Raw genomic sequence first — 14,741 nt, forward strand, 5'->3', positions numbered from 1 at the left:
TTATTTCTGTAAAGGGACCTTGTTGTTGTTGTTGTTGTTGTTGGAAAGTCGCAATATACTGTAAATCAAACGCATTATTATTATCAGTAGTAGTCGTCATAGTAGTAGTAGTAGTAGTAGTAGTACAGTAAGCTCTGATCTGGGAATTCCCTCCTGATTCCAGACAGGTTAGGGTTTGGGTCTTATATTTATCACACATAATCTCACAAGTTAAAAAACGAAAAACACAGTTCAACAGTTTGGCATTTTATTGTTTCAGAATGTTATGACCATGCTAACCATGCACAATGTTTACAGTAATACCGTTAAAAGGATTTTCAAATGTGCATTTGAATTGTATGACGCCATGTATAGAGCTACGCATTGTCTGCAGAACACAAAAACTACGTGCCACTTTATAAGGGACATGATAACTTGTGAGCTGTTGAAATTCTTGTTAATAGCAGGGTCCCAGTATTACAGGTACGCATTAATGCCGTCACGTTTGTTCATTTATATGGAATCTGAAATGTACATAGGGGCATGACACAGAAAAGTAGAAGTCTCTACCGGGTAATACGACATAATGGATGGAGGAAACGGCAAGATCTAGCTAGAGAGCACAAACCTTGAATACTGTCCTCAGTAGCTTGATTTCTACTGTACTGCATCTACTGTAATTTACTGCAGTACATCACTGTGCATCTGATAAATTCACCTGGACCGTTATGATTTGGAAAAAAAATTGCAAGCAACATCTGCTTCCTTTAAATGGACTTGAACTTTGTCTGGTGTCGATATTTTCCAACAAAATGAGTGATTCATTTGGCTTGATCTTTTGCAACTGCTGTTTATGTACAGATCCATGATAGAGATTTGCCCTTGTCTGAAACAACCACGGGAATCTAATTTATGTTGATGCCATGTTGCAATTATTTGACTTTCTGACGTGTAGTTAAGAGAGTCATAGGTAAAAGTTAAATACGATGTGAAGCGATCTTCTGATATCATTTAAGAAAAGAAAAAATACAGTCAAATCAAGTAAAATCAGAGACATGTCTGTTACATTACTCTTTTAAAAACCTGTATTGTATAAGTATCTGTACTTTTTTTTCGCTTTCACTCTGTGCTCATTTTGCAAACTCATACTCCAAATGACAATTTACATTCCACTGATGATTTCAATGGTCAGTTTCTAGATGAAATTAGAATATTGTTGATAGTTACTGTATATTGCAAGATTCAGCCTCTGAAAGTCCTTTCCTATGGCTATATTCCCATAATAACACACAGTAAGAGGGGCACATTCCCAGAATATGACACCTGGTGAGAGAGAGGAGGAGGTTAATGCACTACTGGATGCTGAGTTTATTTGAGGATAGAGGTGACATCTCCATGAGCTTTGAGTCTGACATGGGGACTCACAACGCCCTCAATCAGGTTCTTGTTGCAGTCGCCTATGTTGGCCTCAGAGGACGTTTTGGGATAGCCGCCCGTCAGGTCAATCAGCTCCTCAAGAGCACGCGTGTTACTCAAACCACAGAGCTGGGTGTCATTAACTGGGTGAGAACTCTGGGATTGAAATCAGTTCCTCCTTTGAAGCTGGGCTGAAATGGGAGGACAAAGAAAAGGAATAAAGTCTCTGTTTTATTTGATAAGCTCGTCAGAGAAACCAAAGGACTCACCTGACCTCCATCGACTGCGCCTCATCACAGGACCCCTTCACGTCCAGCGGCTGCAGCTTGATGATTGGCGGGGATGAGTGTCTCACCGGCAGGAACATCACAGGAGGTTTAACAGTCTGGGATCCTCCTTTAGCTGTCGCTTCCGTGCTCCAAACATGCGGGCTATGCTGTTTGCTTACCTCAGCAGATACACCGCCTCCTCCCTCCTTCACGGCCCCATTCATCACACCACCCTCCCTTTGGTTGACTTTCACAGCCACTGCTGTCATTGACTCTTGATTCATTTGTTCTTTAAGATCTACTCTGTGCTGCTTGTTTACGTTCCCCTCCTTCTCTCTCTCCTGCGGCTGGCTGAGCAGGACACCGGCCTCTTGCGGTCTCTTGTCAGGAACGCTGTGCGTTGGTGTCATCTCACGACCTTCGATGTGCACATTCTTCTCATTGTCCATCTGTGCTGCTGCTTCTCTCTTCACCAGCAACGTCAAGTCGCCCTGCTCTTTAAACTCAGCTGTTTTTATTGCTTGTTCGTTTGCCTGAACATTAGTTTCAGTCTTTACCTCTCCTGTGGAGAATAAAAAAACGGCAAAGTGCGCTGCACTTTATTTGAACGCTCCAGGTAACTGCAGCCCCATTTGTCTTTTCCAGCTGGTGACAATGGCTGTGGATGTCACCAGCATTCATGACAAATATCATTGGGTCTGTTGTATAGCACTGACCGTTCAAATAAAGTCTTGGCTCACACTCCGCAGAGTCCCTCGGAGACAGATGAATAATTATTTCAAGGGCATTTTGAAAAGCAGCTAATTTCACTTCAGGTCCCACGGTGCTGGGTTGAATTAAAAGCTGCCCTATCAGCACTGAAGTCCTTGGCGGCTGCTCTACATTCCACCAAACATTGTACTAACTGTCTCTAAGCCTATAATGTTAAAACAAGGGGTTTCAAGCTCATCACACGGACCCACGATCATCACTGATTGTTCTTAGCCAAAGCCAGAGCATCAAAATCATAACTGAAATTGAAATTGAAGAAATGCAAAAAAAAAAAAAAGAGAAAAAAGCCTCAACTTAATCTAAATTATTGCAGTGCATGCTGAAAATGGGTGAAGTAAAACTGGAGTTTTGTTTTGCAGCTTTGCAGCAGCACAGTTTACAAAAAGGCAGGCTAAGCAGGCAGAATAGAACACAAGTTTTTTGCATGGCGACCGAATAACGTACTAACCTGGTGGTGACTTGGTCTCCACCTGAGCCTCCTTCTGATTCATGTGCAGAATAAAGATGATAAAGTCAACATTTGTGACTGTAAATAGGACACAAAAACCAAAGTATCGCCAATGATAGAATTTAATAAAAGTAATAAAGAGCAGAAAGTCAGCTGAAGAAATAAAGGTGGATCTGCAGGAGTTTAAAGGCAGCAGGACTACTGTACGAGAACAGAGGGCGTCTCTTACAGTACCTTCAAGTCAGCGTCACCCTTCCTTGTTCTCTTCATGATCTCCTCAATTCTCTGAAAAAAAAAAAGAAAAAAAGAAAAAAAACCCAGCGCTGATTCGTGATGTGACAGCATATGTTTTGTTTGACTCAATGAAGACAGCATGCAGTGACAGCTTGGCATTTCCCGTTTTGAGCGGTTGAACCTTTTTTCTCTGCTGCCTCTCCTCCTCCTCGTGCTGCAACTGCAGTTCTCTGTCTTGCCGCTGACGCTCTGCTTCCTCCTGAGCTTGAACTTTACCCCTTTTCCCCTCTGGTAGGAATACAATAGTTTGCCATTGTACAAGTTAAAACAGGCACCGACACAGGCAACCATTCTTGTGTGTGTCGCTGAGTCAGTAATAACAAACTAAACTTCTTATAAATCTAATCTAACAGTCTAATCCAACAAATGTAACTATCTAAAAGCAAACAAAATGGGCATGCAAGGCAAAATGTGCAAGTGGTGCAGAAGAAAAGATTGAGATTTGTGTTTTGTATCCAGGAAGTTTGGACATACAGTAATTGACTATAAATAAGTTACAATTTATCAAAAAATCTCAAAACCTCTTGGTCCATTTGGTTCTGTAGCTCCTTCTCCTGCGCAACCTGACCTGCTGTGGCTTCTCTTCGTCTTGTTTCAACCTGTGAGGTTCGGCCTCTTTTTTGCTCACCTCCTTCACTTCACGCTGTTGTTCCAGGTGCCTCCTCATCTGCTCTTCCTTTGGTCTGATCAGGAGATGCATACGCTGGTGATACAGACTCTACGACATGGAGTCCATCCAGTGAGTGATTTACAGTCTCACCTTTCATCCTCCACATGCTCTTGTTTCTTCTCTTCCAGCTGTTTCTGAGCTCGAGCCTGGCGTCTACGCTCCGCCAGCAGCCTGGTAGCCTCCTCTGCATTCGTTGTGCCAGCTGCGACCTTCCCTGTGGCCACACATGGCGCTGAATCTGCTGCACACATACAGGGTCACATGAGAGAAACAAGACCAAATGCCACGGAAGTTTTTAAAAAGTCCACCTTTACTTTTCTCTGAGGGATCCACTTTGGGTGGCATATGATCTATTCTGTCAGGGGACAGATGTCTTTGAGGTGTGTCTCCTTTCAGGCGCCTTTCACCTTTAGATGACCTGGTTTTATGTATTTCGTTGTGCTCGGCTTTAGTGGAGGGATTCCCACTCGGGATATCAGGATTCTTTTTCACCGCAGTCTCAGTCTTGTCTTCTGCTCTGTGATCAACACTTGTCTTAGTCGACCGATGTCTGCTGGGAGAGTGATGGTACTGATGTGCGTTGCTGGGAGACTGGGCACGTGTTTTAGACACCAGCCTGCACACAGACAGAAGATTTTGGCAGAGTTAATGTGAGCTAAAAAGCAAGTGCTTACATACACGTCTTAAGCTACTGACATTCAAAATTCTAAATAATTTCGAAACAAATGCTCTCACCTGGAGGTTGTGGGCGATGCCAAAAGTTTGGTGACACCAGCAGGAGATTCAGATCTTCTCACAGGGAATCCACAACCAGGTGATGCAGTTCTTCTGTCCCTGCGCAGTCGCTCTTTCTGTGTGCAGAGACACGTCTTAATAACTAAGAGATCGTGCGGGCCGTTTTTCACGTGAGCATGCAGAGGCGCAGTTTATACGTGATGTGATGTCCGACCTTGGGGGTGTTGGGCGTGGACTGAGAACCTCCCTGCAGAGCGGCTCTGCTGTGATCGGCGGGGTTCAGTGAGCCACACAGAGGTGACCTGTGAGGGCTGCAGGGAGCTGCGTGGTGACAAACACGGTGATTTTAAAAGTGTCAAAGCGATGAAACGAAAACGGACAGATGGATATTAAGACAGAGGCGGGGGGGGGGGGGGGGGGGGGGGGGCAGTGTGTGCACCACTGAAGCTAAAATGATTTTTTTCTCTGTTGTGGTCAATTGGAGGAGCCAAATTAAAATCAGTCATTGCTTCATCGAGTGATACTTTCAGTTCGTCACAAATCAATTTCCCCTCATGATGCCTGACTGGGCAGGGGAGGACATTTGCACCAGGGTGTGTTGAACATCATTTTCAAGAATTAACGGCACATAAACCTCTTTTACCTTTTTACAGGACTGATGAAGCTCGCAATATCGCAGTAACTGTACAATACTTACAATATTTCTTTTCAGTACAAATGAAGTTCTCAACCTTTCTCTCCTCCGCTGTGGCACACAGATGTTATGCAAACTCACAATCCCCTCACCACCGCTAGAACGTATGGTACAACACTAGAAACATGTCGCAAACTCCTCATCCATCTGTCACCATCTGTGAACACTAATATGGGGCAGCCATCTCGATATCAGTGTCTGTCTTCGCACACATTTCTGTTCTAGGTCGTGTGTAATTACTATAAAACTGTCTGCTGAAATGATCCAGTACAACTAAAAAAGGAAAAGAAAAAAGCAGAAAAAATGGGAAAACAATTCTGAGACCAATGAGACTGTCATGTTCATCCTAATCTGCTGTCATTGAGCCTGTGTGTGATTACTGACGGGTTACTAGTGCAGGGCGACTAATCCCGAGGTGCTTTATGGAGATCAATAAACTTCCTTCATATTTTTTCTGTGCTGATGCCAAAATATGATGATATGGGGATGTAAGTGTATTTTCTTGAGTTTCTCCAACATGATGGTCTGCCGGCAGTTTACTAGCTCATCTATATGTCCCTGCAAGTCAAGGGAGGATGGTGATGTTTCCGTTAGCTTGAAAACTGGGTTAGTTCATGATAACGTGGGTATTTTTTGGATAAAAGTTGGGAAATGTCAGCATTAGATCCTGGACTGATTGGACATCTGCCCTGGAGAAGTCTCTTTGCACAGATACAGATAAAAGCCACTGCAGTCAAGCAAAAACAAGACCAATATACCAATACCCTGCAGTGCACACAGATGACTTTGCAAAAGTACAGAATGACACATTTGCACAAGAAACAACTCAACATGCATCACAGGGAGAGGTGACTTGCCTTTGGTTGGGTCTCAGCCCAAACAAACACAAAAAACACAGAATGTTGGATGAACATTAGGGGAGATACATTTGGAAATGGGGTGGGGGTGGGGGGTCTCAACATTACCAGATTCGCTGACAGCAGGAAGGGGGGAGGCAATGCCATGGGAAAGGGCAGAGGCAGCAGAGAAAGAGAGTGGGGTATTCTCACAGTCACCTATAGGCAGCAGGCGGAGCAGAGCAGAGCGTTATGAACAGTTTAGGGTGAGAAATTCATCCAGCTTTGGAGCCCTGGATAGAAGTTAACACACCTGCAAGATGATCACTGGCCTAAATGGTGTTGTTTCTCATTTCAAAGCTACATAGGGTGTAGGGTGGCTGTGTGTGAACTCATCAGGAGGAACAGGACATTCCACAGGTGCCAGTCAATAATCATTTTTATTCAGTGAGGAGACGTGGCGCAGTACAAAAACTAAACACAGATCAGCTACTGCTTATGTACTGATTGCCAGTGCAGGTAAGTAACTCCATCCTGTCTCTGTGGGAATTAAGGAACGAACACACGTTTCTACTCATGCATGTTTCAGCCACGCTGCTCAGAGCTGCACACTGAAGCAAGCACCTGCACTGTCAGTTACCTCATGGAGGTACATCAAAATGCAATCCTCAGGAATTATATAGACATATTTGGTTTCGGAATCATTCATCATTATCTACGCTGCCATTCATGCTTCTTTTGTCCAATGAAGTCTCTGACTCTCACCTGCTCCTGTAGGGCAGCCCCGGCCCCAGCGTTTGGTTCTCTGCTCCAGCTGAAGGCTGCGCTCCAGAGAACGTTTCATCAGGGCCTCCAAGCGCTCCTGAAAGAACACGGTGAAGCCGATCTTCATTAAAACGTTGCTTTGAAAAGTTCTCTGTTAAGTGCATTCATATATGTCAGTGATGCTCAAACAAACATCCAGAATCTAGAAGCAATTTGCTCACTGATGTCAAATTTGGCATGAAGAGTGAATTTGTTCTCCTTCTATATGAACGAGGCGAAAGAGTGGCAGATGGACAACAAGCACTGATGATGATTTAGTTGTTTTAGTTCAGCTGACCCGCTCCTCCTCGAGCTGCTGCCTTCTCTTCTCCTCCACGGCAGCTCTGCGGAGCTCCTCTCTCTGCCTCTGCTCCTCCAGCCGCCTCCAGCGCTCCTCCACTGTACGTTCATACTGGAGCCGAGCTCTGCGCTCCTTCTCTCTGATGAGCTGCTCCCTGGCCGCTGAAAGAGACAAATCGCCATTAGAAAAAATCAATCAATAAAAACAATGGAATTATGTACATTCCTGCCAGTGAGAAGAAGAAGCTTGCTGTATAAAATATGGCAACATTTCCTTTATATGTCCTATCACATCTCCCATTGCAAACTTTTATCTGCAAATGCACATGCAACACAGTCATGAGAGAAAAAATCTTTGTGAGGCCACTACTAGGGCTGCAGGCTTATCTGTGAGTGGGAGACCTACTTCTGTGCACTATTGTATGCTACTGTCCCACTCTGAGGTGACACCACTCATCATATCAGAGAGCCAGTCAACTCAATCGAATGAATCCTCCACAGGCAAGAAAAGCCATCCATAAGCAATTAAGCTGTGGAGAAAAATGTCATGACAAGACAAAAGACTTTGCAGAGAATCTGTACTGACAAATCAGAGCAGAAAATCTGACTCCACCTCAGACAGTGTCAGTTCAGTGAACGAACAGTTTCAGTCGTTTTCCTGGCAGAGAGCAGAAAATCACCAACCTAGGCTTCGCTCCCTCTCCTCACGTCTCTCTTTAGCTAAGCGCATTCTGTCGTCCGTCTTCATGTAACCCTCCACGACTGGAAACAAAATTAAAAACATCAACTTCAGCAGGCTAAAGGAGAGAGATGAATGTATATGTTAACAAACAGTGAGACTTACTTTGTTTGCTGTTGGCCGCTAAATGTGAAGGGGACGCATATCCATTGATAAGTGGCTTCTTCTCTGTGTTCGAAGGAGCTGACAGAAGCACAGAGCGTCAGTGTTACCTGAAGATGTGTGACATCACTGCTCCTGACCAACATTGCTGTTTGTGGCCAGCAGATGAAACATTTTCACCTGTGATTTCGCACTACTCAAGCTGTATGCATTGTGTTACTGAAGCATCGCCATGTCAAGGGCAAACTGCAGCAATACACAGGAGACGGAAGAAAAGTCCTGAATGTGGGAGTCAGTCAGAACATGCTGAATGTACCACAAAAACATTCACTAGCAAACTCTGAAACAGTGGTTACTCGATAGGCCCAAACTCAAATCTGGTGATGATTGTGCTCCCAGATGAAAATTCCCCAGAGGACTGCATGAATATGTTGTGAGACACAGATGATTACTCACGTGTTTTTCCAGTTCGGGCTGGGGAGCTGTGACCATTTGTGGGAATTTTCTTCTCAGGAAGTAGAGTGACGACTGGTGGTGCCATCTTTTCTGATGCACAAAAGAAATTAGTGCGGAAATACATGCTGAAACACACCATGAACTGTGGAAAGCTTTTAGTGATGACCTCAATAATATTCAAATGCATCTGTCATGTATTTTTGGACATAACAGATGCGCTAATTCATGTCTAGACAGACAGGAACTTATCTGACAGTGGGTTAGGATCATTTCATTCCACAATGTTACTAAATGAATGAGCACTGCAGGACAAAGGTACATCAAGTCAGTTCACTTCAAGTCACTGAGGACTCGGAGTGTATACAGCTGACTCATTCATGTGGTTTGGATGCAGGTTTCTTGTTACATATGTGACAGTCCTACATCACTGGCTCCATGTTTGAAAGCATCTCATGGTGCTCCTTAGCTGTCATAATGACTCTTGCATTGAATATCACAATATTCTGTGCACAGGACAATATATGGTTTATTACTGCCTCCATCACTTCTTTGACATGACAGAAAATAGATGTGTCTAGTATGTCCCCTGTCTGCTGACTGTGAACTTGTGAGATAGGAGGATGAAATCTGATCCTGGCTAGCTGCTCTGTGGGAGTGTGACAAGACAAGGAGACACAAAATGATTCAGTATAATCCATATGGGTGGCTGCCCTGTGACATTTAAATCCACTTCCTCTGGTCTCCTATTAAAGGATTTAAACAGCGGGATTTCACCAAAATCTGGACAAATGACAAAAAAATCAAATAAAGAAACAAGCAGGTTTATTTTCAGTCGTAACCTTTTTTTTCTTTTACCTTGACTGAAAAAAACAGCAGGTCACCTTAAGATGAACCAGAAAACAGTAAGAGAGCGTCGTTGCACAAAGTGCGTATGTGCTCATCAGCAGGAAAAACGTTTACGTCATTCTGATGAAACGATGTGAACACATGAGACACACGGTCGCGCGTTTGTTATGAAATACGTACACACGGTACATTTTACCTGCTATTGTGTTGGATGACGTGACCGTTTTCGCCATGATCGCTGCCAAAGAGCCGGCGGATGTGCTGCTGCCAGCCGGAACGCTCCGCGTTCTCACTCCCGTATCCGTCTTCCCGGCGCAGCGTCAACACGCAGCCTCGGCGGACAGAAACAGCCTGTGACAATTGAGCCAGATGCTCCGTGTGGAGGTCATTGCAGGGGGCTGAGAAGACGAGAGGGTGTGCAGTGCCGTGTGGACGCAGGAGGGGAACGCTGGGAGCAGAGATGCTGCTGATGCTGATGCTGCGCACTGGTTTCCGTCGAGCGCCGTCGCAGCGCACTGACAAACACATTACCGGCGTGATGTGGAACTCTGTTGACGCTCCTCTGACGTTATAGAGCCAGTTCCACAGCAGGTTAGGACTCAGGTTCTTGGTGTAGCTGACGTAACTGCGTGGAAACTACAGAGGAAACACATTTATTGATTTATTTTATAAACACCCTTGGCTATATATGGCTATGTATACGCATGTATATATTCATTGTATATTTTATAAATGTGCACAACTATGTTTTATTCATAGATTTATTGAATACATTTACATCAAAACATTCAGAACATTATTTATGTTTTTATCTTCTTACTTGAGCTGTTGGGACAAATACCTGAAGCAGCCGTCTCAATGGAAATATAGGTGACTTAGTGGATCACAGGTGTATATGATACATTTCCTGTATGATAATGTCATGATAATGATGTTTGAACTGAATTTTGTACAATAATAACACCCACAAAACAGTTTGCTGCTGCCAAGATGAATAAATATGCTAAAATATTAAAGAATGGGGAATTTTCGTTCATGTTTGCACATCTACACCAGACTACATGTGGCAGCAGAGTGTCTTGTGCTGCCTTTGATCACAGCGTAGAAGAAGAACCGTGAGCCGGAAGCGGAAGTGCGGCGGCTGACAGAAGGACGAGGTGCCGGAGCTGAGCAGCGAGCTAGTCCAGGAAAGATGCTGAGCAACGTTTCAAACGTGCTGAGAGCTTGTGCTCAGAGAAATGTAAGTACAATATTTTCGAGCTCTACGCGGTCTTAGTCAAACACCGTTTTGAATCCTCCATCTGAACTGAAGTGTCCAAAACCAAAGTGCCTGCGCTGTTCTGACCTTGTAGGGCCGAGGGATAGCTTGTTTGCTAACACAGCTGAAGTCTTCACAGAATGTGTAACGTTTGGCTGGCGAAGACTTATCTTACCCCTTTGACTTAGCCTCGTAATTTTACTACTCAGTCCAGGATTGTTGCAGACATTTTTAAACTAGTAGAAAGCTCTAAATTGACTTCCGATATAAATAAAGATGGCAGCCCATTCTGCCAAGTGGTTTAAAAACATAAATACTATGAAGCGAGATTATTTGTATTTAAGTTTATACGACATGTGGCCCACTCTGATTCTCTTTGCAATAAAGAAATCTTAGTTTTGTTCCTATGCATAATGTTATTGTAACATACGGCTATATCTACCCAAAATGAGCGTAATTTCGACTTAAATTTCATCTCATCATTCATCGTTATCACAACTGGATGAGTTGATACCTTTTTTTTTAAAGTTTCCTTCTCATGTCAATTTTGCATTAACATACAAGCTGTTGTACATAGATCTGATATTTCTTGATTAAACTTTCTGTCAGACAGAGTATGGATGGATGGATTTATACACAGAAATGGATTACTTGTTGGAACTAGTAAATCTAGTCAGAATGTTACTTGTAATAAATGTGTTGTGTCCTCTCTCCTGTGCTAGGGGGCTGCGATGGTTGTGTCAGCACGTACATATGCTGACTTCACAACCCAGGCCACCTTCGAAATAAAGGTATAGAGTAAAATAAACCTGGTTAAACCTCTTTCAGGGAATTTCACACCTTACTGAGCTGATGTATGCACATGAACATGAGTTTTGTGATTGTCACAGCTCTTTCCTCTCATCTAGAAATGTGACATCCACAAGCTGGATGAAGCTCCAGCCACTCAGGTGGTTATGACCCGTGAGGAGGGTCTGCAGTACTACCGCACCATGCAGACCATGAGACGTATGGAGCTTAAAGCCGATCAGCTGTATAAGCAGAAGATCATCAGAGGTTTCTGTCACTTGTATGACGGCCAGGTTGAGTTTTTCTTGTTTTTGTTCTTTCATCCAGCACATGCTGATGTTCATTTTTATTTTTTACCTGTAGGCCCACATAGCCATCATCTCAAGTTGTTTTTTATTCTCACAGGAAGCATGTGCGGTTGGTATTGAAGCGGCAATTAATTTGTCCGACCACCTGATCACTGCGTACCGCGCCCACGGCTACACTTACACCAGAGGAGGGACTGTGAAGGAGATAATGGCTGAGCTCACTGGTGAGTCCACGACGCTAAGACAAACTCAGCTTCTCCACAAGTACTCTAACAAGTTCCCCTCTCTGCTACTTCCTGTTGTTGTCTTTATTTGTTTATTTTACTTACAGGGAGAAGAGGTGGCATTGCAAAGGGCAAAGGAGGCTCGATGCACATGTACTGTAAACACTTCTATGGGGGGAACGGAATAGTGGGAGCTCAGGTGTGTGTATCTGGAGCGACAGCAGCAAGCGTTTCCTTTTATATGTTTTTTTTCTTCAATCAGTGGAGATGACACAGCTTTTTGAAACGGTTTTGACTTTGGATCAATACACAATAATAGAACCAGACATGTATGACTTCTCCTAAGGTTCCTCTGGGTGCTGGTGTGGCTCTGGCCTGCAAGTATCAAGACAACAACCAGCTGTGCGTCTGTCTGTATGGCGATGGCGCCGCCAACCAGGTATGTCACCTCATGTTTCAAAAATGTCCAAATACAAGATTTTAAAACATGGAAAACCATTAGTTTTGATGATAGTGAAACATGTTTTAAAACACTACAAAAATTCAGATGATTAGAAAAAGGTATGCGTGTGTCACAGGGTCAGATTTTTGAAACCTACAACATGGCGGCACTCTGGAAGCTTCCTGTCATCTTCATCTGTGAGAACAACCGGTATGGAATGGGCACATCGGTGGAGCGAGCTGCAGCCAGCACCGACTACTTCAAGAGAGGAGAATTCATTCCTGGTCTCAGGGTATTTTCTCTACCTTTTATATTGTCTTTACATCTATCACTGGCAAAACATAGACGAGCAAGAAAATTAATTTGACAGAGATATTCTGTCATCTTCAAAACTTAAAGATTCTCTACCAATGGAATGTGTTACATTAATAGGCCTTCAAACTGAACTCTGTACATAGACTTTCCAATCATAGCTATGAACATTTTCTATTAATATGCATTTTCTTTTCACAATAGTCATGATCTTTTTGTGTCCAGGTGGACGGGATGGATGTTCTTTGTGTTCGGGAAGCCACCAGGTTTGCAGCTGATATGTGCAGATCTGGGAAAGTATGTTAAATACATTGAACTGTAAAAAAGCAAACTTGCTTTATTATTTATCCTTTGTAACTAAATCAAGTTCTGTCCCATTTTTCAGGGTCCTGTTCTCATGGAACTTCAAACCTACCGCTATCATGGCCACAGTATGAGTGATCCTGGTGTCAGGTAGAAATACTAGTGTTTTTTGACTTTAAAAAAAAAATCAAAACATTTGAAAGCTTTGTTGTAAATAATTGCTATATTTCTTATTTGTTGAGACCAATGTGTAAGATTTAGAGGTATCAGATATAGAAAGTTAAATTGCCACCTGTTGTGAGATGGAAGAACAGATAAACACTGTAAAATAAGTGTGTTTTCGTGCATTTTTTGTCTAATACTCAGTACAAAAATATTTGGTGCAGGAAAGATGGATATTGTTTTCAATCTACTTTTGTGTCAAAAAAGCAGGAGATGATTTAATTTGTATTGTCAATGGAGAAAAAAACAAGGTCATCAAATAAAAGTTGCCAGCATTGTTTCTCCTGGGTGTTGGTAAGGGAGGACTTATAGGAAGGTTTCATAATTTGGTGACAAACTCTAAATCCTACATATAGTAAAACTAACCTACAAATGTGATTCTCACTGTGCTGCTGCCCCTCGCTTCTGCCACTGTCCCACAGTAGTGCTCCCTTTCCCTCTGTAGTTGCCTTGCCAAGCTCTGGACAGATGGGATGAACTGAACAGATGCTTTTATTGGTATCAGCTGCAGACTAAAGTTGAACTTATACTGGAGGCATTTCTAAAAAAAAACGTGAGGCAATATAAACACGCTAGAAGGCACAGCAAACAAGAAGGATATAACGTATTTTATTTTAAGAAACAAAACTATTTTGACACTGAATTTGGTGTGACCATAAACGAAGCAAATGTGTTAGTGCATCCCTACAACGCCCCTGCACCAATGTCTCCCCTCTCAGCTACCGCACACGTGAGGAGATCCAGGAGGTCCGCAGCAAGAGTGACCCCATCTCCCTGCTGAAGGACCGTATGCTCAGCAACAACATGGCCAGCGTGGAGGAGCTGAAGGTAAAAGCCATTTTCAAACTGAGTGAACATAAAAGTGCTGCTGTGAGCAAGAAGACATTTCTGTGTGATGCCTCAGAAGCTGAGAAGATTTGATTAATATTTAAGTGTGTAAGAAGGGAACTGTGTGTGTTTGACTGTAGTTAGATTGTTGTCTTGCCTTGAATAATGACATTTCCATCCTTTTGTATGATTAATTGAGACTCAGGATTGAAGTAATGGATGATTCCCTGTAGATTCGCTCATGTAAATGTGTTGTATATCATGAAATTAAATACTGCTGTTCTTTGTCTGAAGGAGATTGACGTGGAGGTGAGAAAGGAAATTGAAGATGCTGCTCAGTTTGCCACCACAGATCCTGAACCACCACTGGAAGATCTATGCAACCACATCTTTTCCAACAACCCGCCTTTGGAGGTGCGCGGTACAAACCCGTGGACCAAGCTGAAGTCTCTTAGCTAAAGTTTCCTCATCCATTCAAGTAAACTGAAATATTCTGAACCATATGTTGTGCCAGAGACCCAGAGACTTTTTTAAAGTCTTTAATCAGTGCTGGATGTTCCCATGCCCGGGCCATATTCACAAAGATGCTCTTATAATACAGATGTCATCAAACATGACCCAGAAGTTATGAATTATTCGTTATTTATTAGTTGAACATCATGCAAAGCTTTATGTTGATTTAATATTTCTTATCAT

At 43.1% G+C, this 14,741-nt stretch overlaps 2 protein-coding genes across 2 annotated transcripts; one reads left to right on the forward strand and one right to left on the reverse strand.

Moving 5' to 3' along the window:
• Positions 1–1,331: 1,331 nt before the first annotated feature.
• LOC144738818 (uncharacterized) lies at positions 1,332–9,887 on the reverse strand. The gene is given in 19 exon segments (XM_078621807.1): positions 1,332–1,391; positions 1,393–1,542; positions 1,544–1,586; positions 1,665–2,226; positions 2,884–2,917; positions 3,118–3,168; positions 3,299–3,403; positions 3,699–3,745; positions 3,748–3,860; positions 3,938–4,088; positions 4,315–4,463; positions 4,583–4,698; positions 4,797–4,903; positions 6,878–6,974; positions 7,215–7,378; positions 7,901–7,978; positions 8,049–8,138; positions 8,514–8,603; positions 9,581–9,887. Coding segments are annotated over 19 exon segments (2,514 nt in total).
• Positions 9,888–10,551: 664 nt separating this feature from the next.
• PDHA1 (pyruvate dehydrogenase E1 subunit alpha 1) lies at positions 10,552–14,504 on the forward strand. The gene is made up of 11 exons (XM_078621809.1): positions 10,552–10,599; positions 11,340–11,408; positions 11,526–11,699; positions 11,812–11,938; positions 12,046–12,137; positions 12,285–12,377; positions 12,517–12,672; positions 12,918–12,989; positions 13,078–13,145; positions 13,937–14,045; positions 14,340–14,504. Exons 1-11 carry the CDS (start codon positions 10,552–10,554, stop codon positions 14,502–14,504), a joined length of 1,173 nt encoding a protein of 390 aa, XP_078477935.1.
• The last annotated feature ends 237 nt before the right edge of the window (positions 14,505–14,741 follow it).

Source organism: Lampetra planeri, unplaced genomic scaffold, assembly GCF_965212315.1.
Source record: "Lampetra planeri unplaced genomic scaffold, kcLamPlan1.2.h2 scaffold_1179, whole genome shotgun sequence".
NCBI classification, from domain to species: Eukaryota; Metazoa; Chordata; class Hyperoartia; order Petromyzontiformes; family Petromyzontidae; genus Lampetra; species Lampetra planeri.